Genomic DNA, 19248 nt, shown 5'->3' with positions numbered 1-19248 from the left:
CAAAGTTGGTGAAATCATTATTGGTTTTGCTACAGCTTGTTATGGCTTTTTCCATGACCATGCCACTCCCAACAGTCTGGAATTTTCTTCCACAGCTTGTGTTTAAGGTCATCTCTCTCCATGGCAGTGTGCGGGAACTGATTAATGAGAATGGTACAGCCCTTGACAAACCCAAATCCCAACTCTGAGCGTGCTGTCCGGACATTTTATTTTGCAATGTCCTGTTTCTGGGAAGATTCTAGAGTGGGCGGAGGCCAGGGGATTGTTTTAAATAGAACCTGAACTCCCTTTCCGCTGGCCACTGCAAACTTCCCTCTTGCTTCCTGACACTTGCACTTCACATAAGGCACCAAGTCAACCATGCTGAGAAAGATGTTGATCCTTTCAGTTCTACTGGCTGTGTTTCTAGCTGATCCGATAAAACCACAAGGTAAATCAAACCCATTATAGACTCACAGGATAGGTTCCAAGGCCTGAAGGAAAATACAGTCTCAGGATTTGTGTTATGTTAGTGGCATAGAGCCAAATTACTCTCTGGTAAAACTCCGTTAATTTCAATGCAAGGATTCAAATTCAAGGATGAATTTGGTGCATGATCTTTCCTCCTCCAACTGCCACAGTTGTCTCCTCTGGGCAAGCTTGACCTGGAGCCTCTCAGCAAAGTTTTCAAATGTGGTTGCTTATGGGTAGGCATCTAAATCTATATTAGGCACCGAGACAAGTAGCCTTATTTTCAAAGATGCTGAACACCCATGACACCCATTCATGTCAATTTTGTTTTTCCAGAGACATCAATTACCCCTGTGTCTGGGGACCCAAGCATGGAGCCGAGCATAAAGCCAAGCATGGAATCAAGCACGGAGACTACTGGAGAGCCCAAAGGGGAAGGAAGTGGAGAGCCCAGCGTGGAACCAAGCTCAGAGCCCAACAGAGAGCTAAGCACAGAGTCCACCAAAGAGCCAAGCATGGAACCAACCAAAGAACCAAGCACAAAACCAACCAGAGAGCCATGCACAGAACCTCCCAGTAAGTTAATTCTGACTTTTACTCACCCTTTATCTTCTCCTCTTCTTTTCCCCACAAAAGCCCCTCCATCTTTGCTGCACTGGTGGGACCAGATGTCCACAGGGCCTTCAGTGGGGTCAGGAGGAGAGGAGGAGTATGTTGGGAAGCCACTGCTTCCCCCTCTGTGCCGATATATTTCTGCCCGATTTTGAACCCCTCCACATGTTGGCTCAGAATATAGTGGATTTGGATTTCTCTATTCCTTTATTATTGGTCATGTTGCTCATTCTGTCTTACCCAATAAGAGCTACTGCCTTATTATTCCTACGTCCCCTTCTCTAATTCACTGACAGCTAGTCCAGTGTCTTGTCTCAGCTAGGAAAGTAGAAACCACCACTAGTACAGTTGCAATAATGGAAGCAGAGCTGGAGGCTGTAGCAGAGACAGAAGTCAGCTTTTTTGACAAGTGAGCAATCTCACCTGGCTCGGTGACATGGGAGTAAAACCACCAGAGCTAAGTTTACACTACTGCCTCCACCCTTGCTGCCACCGAGGAAGAATTATGGATCCCACATTCCCTAGTAAATACATAGTCTTGCAGGCTGAAGCACCCAAGGTGAAATACTACTGACAGCTCCCCCCCATTTGCCCTTTTGGCCTGTTGAAGTTATTATGCATGATGTAATGCAAACTGCTGTGTCCTATATCCCCTTGCTCGCTGTGTCCATGGTGAACACCTCTTCTGTCTGCTCAGGGTGAGATTTATTGACATCAGAACTCCAGCTTCCTACTAGCAGCAACAGCTCCAAGCCCCCTACCACCTGGCAGCTCTGGGTCGGTGAAAGAGAGCTGTTACCTCTTGCCCTAAAACAGGCCCCATAACACAGAGCTATAGTGAAACCACACATAGGAAGATGCTGAATCTTTCATTGGAAACGATGATTTCTCTGCTAACTACCAACTGACTTCTCTACCCCGAAAGGATGAAATACCTAGACTCACTGGACTCATAGGTTCAAACCCCAGCAAGGTCAACTCAACCCTTCATCCTGCTGAGGCAGCTAAATTGATTACCAGTCATTTTACTGAAGGAAAGATGTATTGTAGATGAGATCCTCTAAGGGCATAGGACAACCTTGTGCCTATTGAAGGCCCCATGGTACTTTTCAGAAATACACATACTTGACTTGGTCACACAACCCAAGACATTTCCCCTATCTCCTTTTCCCAGAGGTGGCTCCATTTCAGTAGTGTTGTACATACAGCACTTTGTGAAGTCCTTGGTAAAGAACAAGGATATTAATTGTGAAATAGTGACTCCTACTGGGGAGTGGCTACGGGCTTGGTCTCTATACTCCATAATTCATCAGAACTTTTTCTCATTCATACCTTTGTTTTTGCCTTTAGAATAAATTGCAAAATTAATCCTGACAGAAGACATGACCAACCCCTGCTGCCAGCTTTGGCTTCAATGAAGAAAAATTCCAGTTGATGGGATGACAAAATAAAACTTGCTATAGTTTTAGCAGGTACAATTTGTAGAAAATTAGCAACAATTGGTTGGGTTTCAAGAAACTGCCAATCTATGCCTGTTTATAATTTATTTATCTGGGACAGGTTAGAAGATCGCTGCTGACATGTACCAGTTATACTGTAGCAACTTTCCCCCTTACCTTCTGCATTACTAGTGGCAGTCTCTCTGGAGTGTGCTATCCCCTTTGCTGTAATAATCTTAACTAAATACATAGAATGGCATTACCATCATGTACAGTGTTATTGTTGCAAATGGCAGCCTGTTTTCTGCTAAAACTGCAGAAGGTGTGAGGGAGATTTTCTATCTATTATCACAATAGTATTTCGTAACACACCCCACTAACTGTTAATCTCTGCATAAACCTATGTGCAAATCTTGGGATGCAGGTAGGGTGTGAATGTGAGTGAGAGAGAAAGCCTTCATACAGGCTCCAGCAGTGACTCCGAATCCACTTTCCTGCACCACATTCTCACTCATGAAAAGTTTGGATTTTTTTTCTAATGTTGTAACTGCATTTTTAGTGCAGGAACAGTGGCTTGGAGCCTTCTGTTTATCCACAGACTGGTTACTGTACAGCTGTAGAATAAACTTCCTCACACTGCTTTACCTTTCTGACCAATACGGGCTAAAGAAGATAGTTTACTCTCCTTGTCCCTTCATTCCTTAAGCACTCTACCTGCAAGAGTGCTTGTTATTGCCAATTGTGATGGTAACGTGAAAAATTGTCTTTGGGGTTTTCATTGTTCTTGTATTGTCACACTTAAAGGTAAATAAACATCAGGAATTTTACCAGCTGATGTGCAAGTTAAGCAACAAAAACAAATAGGAATAGAGAAGGGGAAATTAGTCCTGGAAGAGATTTCAGATGTGAAGTTATAAACGGTTATTAGAAACAGGAACAGTAAATATATAATCCAAATACCCTGCTGGTGTCCCCCTTAATACTTTGGGTATATTTTGTGAGCTGGAACTGATCCCCAAATTATTACTAGTTGATTACAGACAGCAGGTTTGGTGCTGTATAGGACAAAGACACTAGCTCTCCCCTCAGGGACCTTACAGTCAAACAAAATATGCACCCATAGTGCTCCCAGAAAAAAAAGCAAGGCAGAATGGAATGTTTTAAGAATAACTAACACTTCTTAGCTGAACAGATTAGGGTTAATAGGCCTCATGAAAAATGGATTTCTGGTGAAACAAATAAGAAGTTTTCATGCTGTTTTCTAGGTTCTGTTGAGTGCTCAGAGTAGGTCAGAAAATTCAGATCTGTGGGATAGGAGGTGGGGGTCTACTCCCAGCTCTACCAACTCATTTGCTGAGTGACCTTCATTTAATGTCTCCATGCCTCCGAGACCCAGCTGTAAAATTGGAATATTATTACTTAGGTATCCCAGCCTGGATGTTGTGAGCCTTTATGCATACATGTAAATCACTTTGAGATGCTTGGATGGAAGATACAAAGGTAATACTTGGTGCTCTGTACTAATGTATTTCAGCTCCAAACACAGCTAATACAGGATTCCAGAGTCTGCCTTGGAATACCATGCTTTTCCCCCATGACAAATGCATTTTTTGTTTTACCAGCAAACCAGAAAATTGCTCACGTTGAAATGGGGTGAGTCTCAAGTCACATTTTTAAGGCACCACATCAACATGGATACATATTAAGTAATAAAAGGACTGGAAGATGCAGGTAGCTCAATGTCCTGGGGGCATTTCTAGAGCTCCTTTGGCACCTTCTTCATGTATCAGACATAGGACTGATGGAAAATTGGTTGTTGGCAGGCAATGTGCAAGTAATTCAAACAGTAACAAAATTAGAGTGTTTTTTAAAAAAAAATTGGGAAAAGTGCTTTGGTTTGAAATGGATAAAACCACCCCATGATGGTACCATACACTAAGGCCTGGAAACAGAAGATTTACACATTACACAAGGTTGGCCAGACCAGCTCTACAACAAACTGCAAAGCACAGTCCAGACTGAATGATTATCCTATTGCATGGGGTGAATGGTCCCCCAAGAGGAAGGGATTTTTGTTTTAGAGGTGACTAAATAGGTTGGGGAGAAAAAGTGGGGAAGTCCAGTTCTCAGGGCAAAAATAATGAAGGGCACAAAGTCGTGCACTCCTGTTTACCAGGTCTCACAACAAAAATCAATCGGGACAATCAATGAAACTGAAAAGCAGCAAGTTTAAAACGAATAAAGGGATCTTATTTTTAAACTCAGAATGAATAATTATGCTACACAACTCACTGACATGACATACTTGAAGCCAAGAACTTATTGAGCCTGAATGAAGAATTACAGTTATATTAATATAGAACAACCATACCCATATCAGACAGGAAATTACAAAACAGAAGAGTGATAAACCTTCATACACCTGTACAAGCTAGCTACTGTGTGACTGGGCTAAGAAAAACTTCCCATATGGACTGCTTATTTCACACACTGTTCACTGTGAGGTGTCTTGCACATTCTGGTACTGGCTGGATAAAGGATGTTATGGTCCACTGGTCTGAACTGCTATGCTTATTCCTATGTTCTACTGAAAACTCAATGGGGTTTGAGCTGCCCTTTCTATAATCGGAGGGTGAAAGAAAAATTGCTCCTGTCTTCCAGAATGGGGACACCCAACAATAGGAATGTAAAGGACCTCTCTCTAACTCCCTATTTATAGAACAGTAGCATTTCACAGAAGATATGTAAGTAGCACAAACATATGCAAATTTCACTGGCCTTGTCTATACTACAAGAATTACCTCACTGATTAGAGGGAAAAGCAACAGGTGTAGCTGAACACTGTTTAACTGCAAAGGTGCAGGACAAACTGTTGACCAGAAATCCATAGCTAGTACCTATGTGTCACATGCTTTCCCATTTTTTTCACCCTCATGTAGTCTGCATATATTTCTCTCTCTAAAGGTAAAGTGAGTGTTGCAGATTCCCTTTCCCCCCCAACAATGTATCAAGCATTGCCCTTGGACAGCCAAACATAAAGGAATGCCCTTCATTTGAACTACAAGTGGCATGGATAAAGATACCTTTTCAACAACTGTACAAAATATTCAACAGATACTTTCTAGCCATCTTGATAAAATGTATTGCTCAGTACTCCATTTTTCACTCTGGCATTCATTCATTTTCCATGATGAACAAAATACTAATCATAGACAGATAGTGCTGTGATGTGACAAACATCTAAACAATATTAACATTTGAAATGAGTTATATAAGTGTTCCCTTTTTGATATGACAGAAGAATAAATAAAATGGATTTTTTAAATTCTCCACTTTACAGTGTCTGGACAGTGACAGCATCAGCCACCACTGAAACAGCCTCTGCTGTTATGGAATGAGTAATCAGCAGCAGCTACCTACTAACCCTATTTCTCCAAATCAGCATTATTCCCCGCCCACCCGCAACAGGGGACCTAAGGGAGATTTCTACTCCCTTTGGGCTGCTGAACAACAAAAGGAAATACAGCAGGATCCAAGAATCTGGCTCTGAACCTTCAGCAATAGAGTGCTCCTTAGCACTCTGCTTGGACATTGGTTCCGGGGTGGCTCAATACAAGAGAGCTCTGTCTGCTGGAACACCAACATCACATTCTGTGGAACACTGGAAGAGATTCTGCCCCCTGCTTCAGCAGCATATAGGAAATGTAAACAGCCCACAAGGAGAAGGGGGAGAATTTCCTCAGTGCAGCTACAGTGTCAGGTTGCCAGAGGCACCCCCACGCAAGCCCTGGCACATTAATAAAAAGTGAAAATGCCAATGAAACTCCAATTTCAGTTTTTTCCCTGGAAGTTAAGCTATAGCCAAAACTCCTAAGTCAGTCTTCTGTACTAAACTCCGGACAGATATACACTTTTTAAAACCAAAAGAAGTGAAAGACTTAGACCCAGGTGCTCAAAAGGTATTTAGGCACCTAACTCCTATTGAAATCAAATACCTTTGAGGATCTGGGCATTGGCATTTGTACACGTGATCAGTTGGTATAGTACAATCATTCCTTAGTGTACTGCACATGTTTAACATGGTGCATGTTTTTCTAGTAGTTCACTTCATCCAACAAATGAAAGAAATCAAATTGCCCTTTTACTTACCCTATTTGTTTAAGTTTTGCAGAGGTGATTTAACAATCCTTTTTAAAAACTGTAGTCCCTCAAAAGGGGATGAGAACGTCACAGCGCACAGATAGAATAGAAGCACGCTTGGCTTGAGTTTCTAACGGAACTTTTTAATAAGGTAGAACACAGTTAACATTTTCCACTGAAATGCAGTTATCTCAATGAATAAATTACTGTATACCCTATTTGGTTAAGACCAAAAATTCCACATACAGAGGATTTACGTGTTTTCACCTATATTTCTTTATCCATTACATTACTATTCTGAATGATGTACAGATTTTCTTCTTTTCTTGAATTTTTCATTTGAAGGTAAGTTACCACATGTATCTGGCTCTGGCACACAAAAAGAAAAAATTTATTGTTTTGAGAGTTCTCTTTCTTGAACTGTCTCCACTGCAGCACGTTTAAACAGTTATTTTAATGACTGTAATTAATTAGATGGCTTAGTCAGAGCCCACTATCGGCTGCGCAGTTCTTTGGTAAAGGTGTGGCAACAGACTCTTTGCTTTCGGTCAGTGCCCTTGGCTGATGGATAAGCACACTAAACTTAACCCCTTGGTTAGCTGCTGCCCTAACAAAACCGCTGTTTGCGGTCATCGTGATGGCTTTTAAAGTGTCTCCTGTCCCAAAGATGGCTAGAGAGCGGCTATTGATTTTTGAACTAGCCACTAGTCTTAAGGCACGGTCAGAGGGCTGGTCTGGCACCACATTAATTCTTTTCATGAGAGAGATGGCTCGATCTTTCTCCCCAGGTCCTCCTAGAGTTTCTAAGATTGACTGAAAATCTTTGACTGCAGATTCACAAGCGAACAGCTCCTTGCCCTTCATGAAATCCTCCAACTGAGGCAGGACTCTCTCCTTCCTTTCCTGTGCTGCCTGCTCCGTTAACACTTTCTCCTTAAAGATAAAGTGGCAGCCACCATAGCTAAGGGAAGAGACATATGTAATTAAAGTAGTGATGTCCAAGTTAACCCTATTGCACACATCTACTTTGATCTCTGTAGGAAAAGCAATGCTGGCTACTAAATTCTCCCGGTCTACTCTGGTCACCTGCAGGAGCTCAGAGCTTTCTTCATCAGATTCGCTGGCACTTAGGTGTCCCTCTTCAGTCAAGTGCTCTGCCAAAGAGTTAACAGCAACTACATCTCCCCGCACGGATATGCCCATCTCTTTCAGCCTCTCTGCCATAGGACTGGACACACTATTATAAAAAGCAAAGATAATATGGGGGTTGCTGTATTGCACTGGTTGCTGACGGCTTGCTTGCAGGAAGTCCTCTGCCTGCTCAATGATGCTTTTGTCGCCATACTGGCCCCGGCCCAGCCAAATATTGTGAAGAGCTTCAGCTTTTCGACCAATTGCTTTCACCCAAGTGTGGCCACCATTTGCAACAACATCTACCACTAGCGTTTGCTTTTCTCCAAAGCAGTCTTCATAAGCAAAGACATGAAGGACACTGACGACCTCCTCCAGGTTCTCTGCTGACTCAATTATGGCTCGGAGGTGTGTGAGATTGGTACTCTGCAAATGGGACTCCTTAATAGCCACCTTCCCCGCCTCCACCCTGTGCAAGAATTTCAGCTCAGCCTTCAATTTGCTGCATAGCTTTGCTCCACCTTCTATACCTCCTTTCTGTGATCTGGAAAGGGATTCTGCTCTCTTCATTAATTCCTTAGCCACAGCGATTCTCTCACAAAGCAATGACGGCACAGACATGTTGACAACATTATTTCTATCAGATGAAAGCAAGAGAGATGATCATTACTACAAGTTCAATGACAAAGACAATATAGAAAGAAGCTTTTCCAATACCATACATCAGAGCTTTGCACTGGATTTTGTGCAATGACTACCATAGTTATGTAGCTTGGGCATTAGAAACTGTAACACCTTGGCCAAGCTCTTCAGAAAAGTGACTAATGATTTGATGGGGCCCGATTTTCTGCAGATGAGTACTTAGTGTTTTCAGAAAAATCCAGGCCTTTAAAAAGGTGTCTTCCACGATTTGGGGTTCTTCAACTGTCCAACATCCCCCACAACCACTTCTGAAAAACTGAGCCCTCACTTCTAACCTTATTCAAACAAACAGATTTATACAAGCTGCATTGTGCTCTTAAGGCTCCACCCTCTCCCTAAGTTTACACACTGTAGTTCTAATGATTATTTTTAATTGCTTATACTGCACCCTGGGAGCTCATTGTGCTTTACCATTTTTAAAGACAGACAACCTCCTATCTAGTTACGTTGTAGAACTGTTGCTAATTAAGCGAGTAAACCTAGAAGACTGTTGCCTGGCTGACCTTTAATTACAGAGAGAGTTTCAGATTACAAGAAGGTGTGTAGTACAGTGGACTGACTATAGGCCTAGGATCCAGGAACTCCTGTATGATAAATTGGCTCTATAACATATTATTTGTGTGGCATTAGGCATGTCATTCCCCACCAACCCACGCTCCCCCCATCAGTATAATGGGTATAATATTATTTACCTACTTCATCACGGTGTGGAAAGGATCAGTTACTTAATATGGGAAGACTTCTGGAAAAAAAAAAAAAACCAACCAGAGCATCATATATTATTGCAAGTAGTTTTTGTATTTACCATAGGGTTATACACATACATACCCCCTACCATTTTCAGACCAGGTTAGATGCACACTAGTTGAAGAGAATCAGGTGTTGATGACAGAGGCAGCTGGAACCAGACACAGGAACTAGGCACTCCCCTGAATATGAATCTGCTAATGCAGGTTCTGAGCCCAGATTTGTGGAATCTTTAAGCCCATATGCAGTTGAAACCTTACTTACAACTCTCTCTACCCAATATCACCAAAATCTTCCAAGCACAAAAATCCTTATTCAATCCATCATCATCGTCTTCACAAGGAATCAATTTTGAAGCACTCTGAGGAGAGGAAAGTGATCAGGAACAGTCAGCATGGATTCACCAAGGGCAAGTCATGCCTGACTAACCTAATTGCCTTCTATGATGAGATAACTGGTTCTGTGGATGAGGGGAAAGCAGTGGTTGTGTTATTCCTTGACTTTAGCAAAGCTTTTGACACGGTCTCCCACAGTATTCTTGCCAGCAAGTTAAAAGAAGTATGGGCTAGATGAATGGACTACAAGATAGATAGAAAGCTGGCTAGATCATCAGGCTCAACGTGTAGTGATCAATGGCTCCATGTCTAATTGGCAGCTGGTATCAAGTGGAGTGCCCCAAGGGTTTTGTTCAATATCTTCATTAATGGTGTGGAGGATGGTGTGGATTGCACCCTCAGCAAGTTTGTAGATGACACTAAACTGGGAGGAGAGGTAGATACGCTGGAGGGTAGGGATAGGATACAGAGGGACCTAGACAAATTAGAGGATTGGGCCAAAAGAAATCTGATGAGGTTCAACAAGGACAAGTGCAGAGTCCTGCACTTAGGACGGAAGAATCCAATGCACCGCTACAAACTAGGGACCAAATGGCTAGGCAGCAGTTCTGCAGAAAAGGACCTAGGGGTTACAGTGGATGAGAAGCTGGATAGGAGTCAACAGTGTGCCCTTGTTGCCAAGAAGGCCAATGGCATTTTGGGATGTATAAGTAGGGGCATTGCCAACAGATCGAGGGACGTGATCGTTCCCCTGTATTCGACATTGGTGAGGCCTCATCTGGAGTCCTGTGTCCAGTTTTGGGCCCCACACTACAAGAAGGATGTGGAAAAATTGGAAAGAGTCCAGTGGAGGGCAACAAAAATGATTAGGGGACTGGAACACATGAGTTATGAGGAGAGGCTGAGGAACTGGGATTGTTTAGTCTGCGGAAGAGAAGAATGAGGGGGGATTTGATAGCTGCTTTCAACTATCTGAAAGGGGGTTCCAAAGAGGATGGATCTAGACTGTTCTACATGGTAGCAGATGACAGAACGAGGAGTAATGGTCTCAAGTTGCAGTGGGGGAGGTTTAGGTTGGATATTATGAAAAACTTTTTCACTAGGAGGGTGGTGAAACACTGGAATGCGTTACCTAGGGTGGCGGTGGAATCTCCTTCCTTAGATATTTTTAAGGTCAGGCTTGACAAAGCCCTGGCTGGGATGGTTTAGTTGGGGATTGGTCCTGCTTTGAGCAGGGGGTTGGACTAGATGACCTCCTGAGGTCCCTTCCAACCCTGATATTCTAGGATTCACATGACCAACTCAATCTCTTCAGGCAGTTCATCACAAAAAATAAAGAAAATAGCAAAACAATCTCTCTCTCCCATCACTAAGACAGCATTTAGAAACTCCTGAAGTACCTTCATCGGCTCCCTATTGCCTATCAAATCAAATTTAATCTCCTCACATCACTCTCAATGTTCTCTTTTCATTTCTAAATGAGTCTTCTTTCCTGCTGCCCCTTTAGCCTGATGCTTCCTCCGGCCATATCTGAAAAAACAGTTCTTCAGTGCTGCATATCACAAAACCCAGACACTTCACAACAGCACTCCAGAGTTTACGTTAAAATAATCTGACTTTTTTATTGATTCCCAGTCTCCCAAGGCATCATTTGCACCTGTACGTAAAACTGACGCATACACTCAGTTTTGCAATAAATGTGTTGGCTATATGTTTTGATATCACCACACAATTCATAACAGGAAAAATTAAATGCACACAAATAATCACATCGTCGTCAGTGGTAAGGTTGCACCAACGTGCAACATGGCAGAAATGAAGAACAACCAGAGCCGTATACTCCTGGGGGAATTCTGCGCCACTGCGTGTGTGCAGAATTTATGTCCCGCACAGATTTCTTTGTTTCCCTGCAGAAATATGACTTTCTGACAGGGAAACTGCAAGGGCAGTCACACGCCACTCCCTAGCTGCGCAGGTACGTTTTCTCAGACATCCACAGCAGCCAGAGAGGTAAATCACTGCAGGGCTGGGGACACCTCAACCAGTGGCTCCTACCCTGAGCTGGGATCAGCTGGGCTGGAGGCTGGAACTTCCTCTTCCCCTGCAAGGAGTTGCTGGGGCTGTGGCAGACTCACCCACACAAACCTCCCCCAGCTGCAGAAAGCTCAGAATCCTGCCCTGTTTCCTGCCCTCATCGCTCCTCAGCTACAAGGGGAGGGGTCACTGTGCAGGGAGCTGCTCCCCCATTCGCCAAACCCCCGTGCATCGGACCTCCCATACCTAGATGCCCCCGCCAAGCCTCACCCCGTACACTCAGAACCCCACAACCCAAACACCACCCCATTGAACCTCAACCCCTGCATCTGGAGCCCCAGGCACAAAGACCCCCTGCCTGCAGACCCCACCACCCCTGCACCCAGACCATCCCCCACTGAGCTCCCTGCACTCAAACCCCACCCTGACGAGCCCCACCCGCTGCGCCCCCCACACCACTGACCCCCAATTAGCTGCACCCAGACCCCCACCGCACTCCCCCAGCACCCAGAACCCGCCGCTGAGCCCCCACCACCTTCCCCTGGAAGCCTCCCCTTCCCCTCCCGCCGCGGCTACTGGCCCTGCAAGAGCAGAAGCAGACATCACAGGGTTGGGGGAGGGACGTGCTCACCCCCCCCCCCCATGGCCTGACCTCCGGCTCCTGGCTGTGGGCACCGCCTGGAGAAGTCACATGGGCACTAAGGTGCCACAAGTCCTCCTTTTCTTTTTGCGAATACAGACTAACACGGCTGTTCCTCTGAAACCCATCTTAAACCAGGGCACAATGAGTCAAATACCCGGCCGCTGCTCCCGTACCAAGCAGCCGCTCCCCTTTCCCAGGGCTCGCCCCCTGCTTATCCCCCCCGCCCCGCTCCACGCCGCTCCCCAGCCCTGGGGATTGGCACCAAGCAGCGAGTCCCCCCGGGCTTCAAGTGATTCTTCCGTACAACTGGCCCCGATGCACAAAACCTCCACTGATGCAGGGGCTCTCCGTACAGGGGCATTTAAAAGTATGTCGGAGCTTAGGCAGCTCACCGAGAAAGGCCACACAGCCAAATCCACCTGTCTAAACGTGCTCTTCCGCCTGCCTTTAAGACACGAGCCCAGCCACCCCCGCCCCAGCGTGCGGTGCGTTTGGATCCCCAGCGGGTTTGGCCCGGGCTCCCGGAGTGTCTCTAGTAAGGGAGTCTTGTTTACTGGCGTGTCCCGACCCAGCTGCTACCCTCTGCCTTTCTGCCGATGGTCAGCCCCTTTACCGGGATCAGTTTACAGCCGTGGGCTAGTCTCGGAGTCCTCCCCCGCCCGGGATTTTCCTCTGAAGTCCACCACGCTCCTACAGAGCTGTCCTTCCTCAGCGTCCCCCACCGCGGCCCGAGCGCCGTGCCTCGGCCGAGCCTGGGCGATACTTACACCTGAGGGGGGGGGGGGGATCAGCCCCGCGGCACGGGCCAGGCTTCTTCCCCCGGTGCAGCAGCAGCTGCTTCCCCTAAACACAGTCATGGAAAGCCAATGGCCTGGCCCACTCCGGCCCTTCCCCTTCTGCGAGCTAAGCAAAAACCCGGCCTGGCTACGGCACGCTCCAGCTTCCCGGCCGCCTGCAGCGCCGCCCAGCGATCCAGGCCAGGGCTTTTCTCTAGAGACAACCTGAAACCTCTTCATTCTTACACTGGGCTTTTTATTTACTTGGGGGGTGTATTACAGAGAATTTATCCCGCTGCTACCATTCATACCCATATTTGTTGCATAGCTCTAAAAGCTAACCTCCCAAGAAGGGAATGGATATATTTTTTCTCCTCCTCTGGATAGTAAGAGTTGCTTTAGCATTTGCCAGAATAGGACATGGTATGTACCTCAGGCTGCAACAGATTTCAGAGTAGCAGCCGTGTTAGTCCGTATCCACAAAAAGAAAAGGAGGACTTGTGGCACCTTAGAGACTAACATTTATTTGAGCATAAGCTTTCGTGAGCTACAGCTCTCTTCATCGGATGCATTCAGTGAGACATTCCCCCTCGCTCCCCTGCTTGCCGAAGAATATCACAAATCACTGCCCCCACACATCTTGCCGACCTTTCAAGTTAGTTCAGCTCATGCTCTCTCAGCCAGCCATTCTCCCCATCTCTAAAAACAACATTCAAAAAGTAAGGGGGGAAAACAGATCAGAATAAATGGAGCTCTTAAAATAGTTTTCTTAATTCAAAACAACTTTTTTTGTTACCCTTTAAAATAAAGGGCAGTATTATTATAAAGGGCAGTATTATCTTTGGTATCTTTCCTTGTGAAATTCTTTAGAAAGAGGGAGGGAGGCTGTCTATGCTGTGCTGATACTAAACATCAGCTGTGATCCAGCTTCCAGGGGAGTTCCTGCATCTTTCAGACTGGTTTTACATCATTTTTTTCCAACTCCAAACCACTCTTAATTGACTGTCAGCATGGCCTCCAGCCTCAGTTTAAATTTGCACCACATCTAGGGTTGCCAACTTCGTAATATTTAAATACCAGACACTCCAGCAGGAGTGCTGGAACCTCCCCTGCCCCACCTCTGCCCTCCCAGCTCCCACCTCTGCCCTGCCTATTCCCCCAAAGCCCCACCTCTTCCCCCAAAGCCCCACCCCTCACCCTGACTCCCCACCCCTTTTCACTCCTCTTTCCACTCCCCCTCACCACCACCACTGCTCAGGTCTGGAGGGACTCACCTGAAGAGCCGGGGCTGGGAACTCTAGCCACCCAACAGGACGATAGGAGGCAGCCCTGGCTGATGAATAGGGGTGACGTGGGTGATGACTTGGCACCTCCGCGGCTGCATTTACTGGACTTTGGGTGTCCGGTCAGTCTATCTGACCGGACACTGTCAGGTCCCCTTTTCGACTGGACTTTCTGCTTGAAAACCAGACACCTGGCCACCCTAACCACATCAAAATCTTTCAGTCAGCATAAACAATATTGTGACACTGGCAGGCCAAATACCACCTCTTCCCCAGGCTGCAGGCATTAGCTAAGACCTGACAACCTGATGCCATCATGGCCTCCAGCCTCACTTTAAATTTGCACCACGATTAACACCTATATATTAGTTTTGTTCAAAATAGCTATTAGTCTTATAAGAATGCATAGGCGCTGACTTCCCCTCTATCCGGGGGGGAGTGTATGTGATCGACTTTCCCCCCCGCCCCAGGTCCCGTCCCCACACCACCCCTTCCCCAAGCCCCTGCCTCTTCCTGCCCCTGCTCTGCCCCCCACTCCATCCCTTCCCCAAAGCCCCAGCCTCTTCCTGCTCCTGCTCTGCCCCCACCACACATCTTCCCACCCCTGCTCCGCCCCCTCCCCTGAGTGCACCCTGTCCCCACTCCTCCCCCTCCTTCCATAAGAAATAAAACAAAACCATAAGAAAACAGCTGTTTGCGACAGGCAGGAAGTTCTGGGAGAGAGGGGGAGAAGTGATTGGTGGGGCCGCCAGCAGGGGAGAGGCACTGGGGACAGGGGGAGCTCAGCTGCCGGTGGGTTTCTAAGCACCTGCTAATTTTTTGCCCTGGAGCACCCACGGAGTCAGTGCCTATGTAAGAATATATTTCAACTCTATGAAATGCTTGTAAGTTGTTGCCATAGGCACCGACTCCATGGGTGCGCCAGGGCTGGAGCACCCACGGGGAAAAGTTAATGGGTGTTCTGCACCCACCAGCAGCCAAGCTCCCTGCCCCGCCTCACCTCCTCCTCCCAGCGCTTGCCGCCACCAAACAGCTGTAGCAAGCTCTGGGGAGCGGGGGGGGGGCAGGGCAGGGCTTTGGGGAAGGAGTTGAATAGGGGCAGGCAGGGGGTGGAGTTGGGGGAGGGACTTTGGGGAAGGGGTTGGAATGGGGGCTGGGTGGAGTCAGGGTGGGGCCGGGGTCAGAGCAGGGTTGAGCACCCACCAGCACCAGAAGAAGTCGGGGCCCATGGTTGTTGCACACATTAATCTCACTTGCAATGTTTGTATTCCATGCTATAAGAAAATACTTAAGCTTTCCTTTATAACTCTGAAAATGTTTACTCTGGGCTTGTGAACTCAGGCCTGGGTCCCTTTCCCCCACCCATCCAGAATGACTGTCAAAATAAAATGGGGCAAGGACCACTGCAATCCAAAGGATTGGTTAATGATCCCTATCACACCTAGAAAATGCTATGATCTATGAAGCTTATTCTGGGGGCGTGGAAGCTGAATGAAGGAAATAAAACAAAACCATATGAAAAATTCCCATCTTTCTGGCTGTTTGAATCCTAAAGGACCAGAGACTCTAAACTGAAGCCAGAGATCCCCAGGAGCTGCCTCCTGGACAGATTCTCAAAAACAGGGCACTTACACTCGTGAGCCACTCCAGACAACCTGATAAATATAATGGATCATATGATTAATGGACCAAATTCACTGCTACTCTGTGCCTTGCATCATCATTTACATCACTACAAATGGTCACACAAGGTGCAAGGTAATAGTAAATCAACCCCAAAGCAAGTTATGGCTCACTTACCTTCCCTGTACAGTAACTCCTCGCTTAACGTTGTAGTTATGTTCCTGAAAAATGTGACTTTAAGCAAAACAATGTTAAGCTAATCCCATTTCCCCATAAGAATTAATGTAAATGTGGGGGAGGGGGGTAGTTAGGTTCCAGGGACATTTTTTTCACCAGACAAAAGATATATATATATATATATATATATATATACACACACACACACACACAAACAATAAGTTTTAAACAAACAATTTAATACTGTACCCAGCAATGATGATTGTGAAGCTTGGTTGAGGTGGTGAAGTCAGAGCGTGGGATATTTCCCAGGGAATGCCTTCCTGCTAAATGACAAACTAGAACAGCTGAGCCCCCAAGGGTTAACACATTGTTATTAATGTAGTCTCACACTCTACAAGGCAGCACAAATGGAGGGGAGACAGCATGGCAGAGACATACACACCCTGTGTGTGTGAGAGAGAGAGCTGTGCATTGTCCCTTTAAGTACGCTGACCCCACTCTAAGTTCATTGTCTTTTTAAGTAGATCAGCAAGTTGAGACAGCAGCTGCTGCTAGCATACTCCCTCTCCTGAGCCCTGTCATGTCCTCCCTCCCTCCCCACTCTATGGAAATGGGGTAAGCAAGGGGCAGGAGCAAGGGGGAGGGGGACACCCTGACATTAGCCCCCCTCCTGCACAGCAAGCAGGAGGTTCTCAGGAGCAGCTCCTAGGCAGAGGACAGGAGAATCACAGGACAGTGGAGCAAGGGACAGCTGAACAGCTGGCAATTGATTTCCCTGTGTGGCAGCCACCCAGCAGGCTCTTAAAGGAGTGGGAAGCTGATGGGGGGCTGCTGGTCCACCTTGGTTCCAAGCCCCCACCAGCTAGCTTTACAGGGCTGCTCTTTCTGCAAGCAGTGGACAAAGCAGGTGGCTGCCAAACACCATTATAAGGGAGCATTGTGCAACTTTAAACAAGCATGTTCCCTAATTGATCAGCAACGTAACAACGTTAACCGGGATGACTAAGTGAGGAGTTACTGTATCTTCAGTCAATTTGCCACCTTCTTAAAATAACAGCCTCACACCTAGATCTGAAGAAGAGCTCTGTGTAAGCTCAAAAGCTTGTCTTTCGCCAGCAGAAGTTGGTCCAATAAAAGATATTTCCTCCCCTACCCCGACCTGCTCCCCCCCATCCTCACAAATAACCGTAATAGGACTGCAGTTGTGCTTTATTCCAAATCTACCATTTACATGAAGTCTGAGCAATTTTCTTGCTCTTAATAGTCTCTGAACTGGCATAAGAGGCTGGAGGAGCAGAGCAGCTTCCAGGATTGGAGCTTTACTGAAGAAAGATCATGTAAGTCAATGCATAGAACTGGGAGTTAGAACAGCTGTTTAACTGTTCTTTTGCTTTTTGGGGGCATTCACATTACAGCACAACTTTAGAAGTTTTACAATGCAATTCTAGGCTCTGGCACATCTGTTGATCCACACATGAAACCCTATTTGAAATTAAACTCAGAACAAGTCTTTTTCTCTCCCCTCCAATATTGTTTAGTCTCTCTGCTGCCAATATCTCACACATTAGCTACCATAAATTTCTGCTAGTGGTTTAGAGGCTGCACTTTTAGAGAATGACATAGCAGTTGTTTCCAAGATTGTTTAGGGGATTATAACCAAGGACTTTGATATTCATGAAGATACAAGACAAACTGCACCACCTGGAGGCTAGTACCACTGTATACTTTCCACAAAACGTACTTCACTCATGAAGTGCTCTTTATTTTTGCATTTGAGAACATGCTCCAAAACAAAATCATCCTCTAAAAAACATTTTAAAAAGTTAAAAATACATCTTTAAAAATTTCTAGGCGAAATGGTAAACACATTTTAAAGGCTCCATAAAGATAAGTCAATTTAAAATAATTGCCTAATTTGCAGTGCAGCTGTCTTGGTACAGTGGCATAGTTTCCACAGTAGGCATAAGCTACAGGTCAAGATGGAGGAAAAGGGGTGGTGGTACTCTACCAAACTCTGCCTCTATGAATCATTAAAATGAAATACTGTGCACAGTAGGATGTGCACATGCTCAAAATATGATTGTGCGCACTCGTCTGAGCTTCACAGGGCTTTGAGCTTAGCCTCCCATTTATATGCCCACACATGCTGCTAGGATCCTTGGACATGCCTCTTTCTTGACTGGGGGTCCGAGGGAAAAAAATAGCATCTCCCACCTGAGACATCTCACCAAATAAACGCTGCAGATTCATGATCTTCCCTCTCCTGCTTTATCTGAGGAATGGAATAGTTAACCATACTGATATTTAAATCTTCACTGGGTATTGAGTTCCTTAGAACTATTGTTCCAGTCTCATCACTGCATCAATTACACACTGCTCAGAGACTTTCATAATACAGGGTTTTGGGCCTAGTAGATGGGGAAAGCTGCAGACATATCTTGATTTTAGTGAAGTATTTGACACAGTCCCACATTACATTTTCCTAAGTAAATTACTACAAAATGTGTAGACAACTAGTTGAAAAAAAAAAACAAAAAAAACATACTCAAAGAGTAGTCATCAATGGTTTGCCATGAAACTCGGAGGACATATCTAGTGGAGTCCCTCAGTCCAGTACTAATCAATATTTTCATTGAGGACTTGGAGAATAGAGAGTATGCTTATAAAATTTGTAGATTACACCAAGATGGGAGGACAGGATTAGAATTCAAAATGACCTTGATAAATTGGCAAATTTGTTTGAAATCAACAAGATGAAATTCAATATAGACAAGTGAAAAATACTACACTTACAAAGAAAAAATAAATGCCCAAATACAAAATGGGAAATAACTGGCTCAAACAGTAATATTGCAGCAAAAGATCTCAGGATCATAGTGCATCACAAATTAAACAGTAAAATTCAGTTGTAAAAAAGGCCACTATTCTAGGGTGTATGAACAAGAATGTTGTATGTAAGCCACAGGAAGTAATTGTTCCACGCTACTATGCACTGGTGAGACCTTAGGTGAAATAATCTGATGCCCAACACTGGATATGCTTTAAGAAAGATGGAGACAAAGAGGCCAGTAAAGAGCAACAAAAATGATAACAGGTTTAGAACACCTGGCCTATGAAGAAAGGTTAAGAAACTGGGTACGTTTAGTCTTGAGA

At 45.4% G+C, this 19248-nt stretch overlaps 1 protein-coding gene across 11 annotated transcripts in view; it reads right to left on the bottom strand.

Annotated features, from left to right (window-relative positions):
• C2H7orf25 (chromosome 2 C7orf25 homolog) overlaps positions 1-14113 on the bottom strand; it is a 35370-nt gene extending 21257 nt beyond the window's left edge. For 2 of the 11 annotated variants that reach the window (XR_012157437.1, XR_012157438.1), the window contains exon 1: positions 13001-14113. Coding sequence is in view for 7 of the 11 variants with exons in the window: in XM_073332828.1 (XP_073188929.1) it covers positions 7125-8409; positions 9171-9175 (1290 nt within the window). In the remaining 4 variants the exon portion in view is untranslated. The other 9 variants (XM_073332831.1, XM_073332828.1, XM_073332832.1 and 6 more) reach the window with 9 other exon arrangements.
• Positions 14114-19248: the final 5135 nt, after the last annotated feature.

The sequence above is a fragment of the Lepidochelys kempii genome, chromosome 2, assembly GCF_965140265.1.
Source record: "Lepidochelys kempii isolate rLepKem1 chromosome 2, rLepKem1.hap2, whole genome shotgun sequence".
NCBI classification, from domain to species: Eukaryota; Metazoa; Chordata; order Testudines; family Cheloniidae; genus Lepidochelys; species Lepidochelys kempii.
Note: the sequence above shows the minus strand (reverse complement) of the source record. Positions and strands in the feature narration are given on the sequence as shown.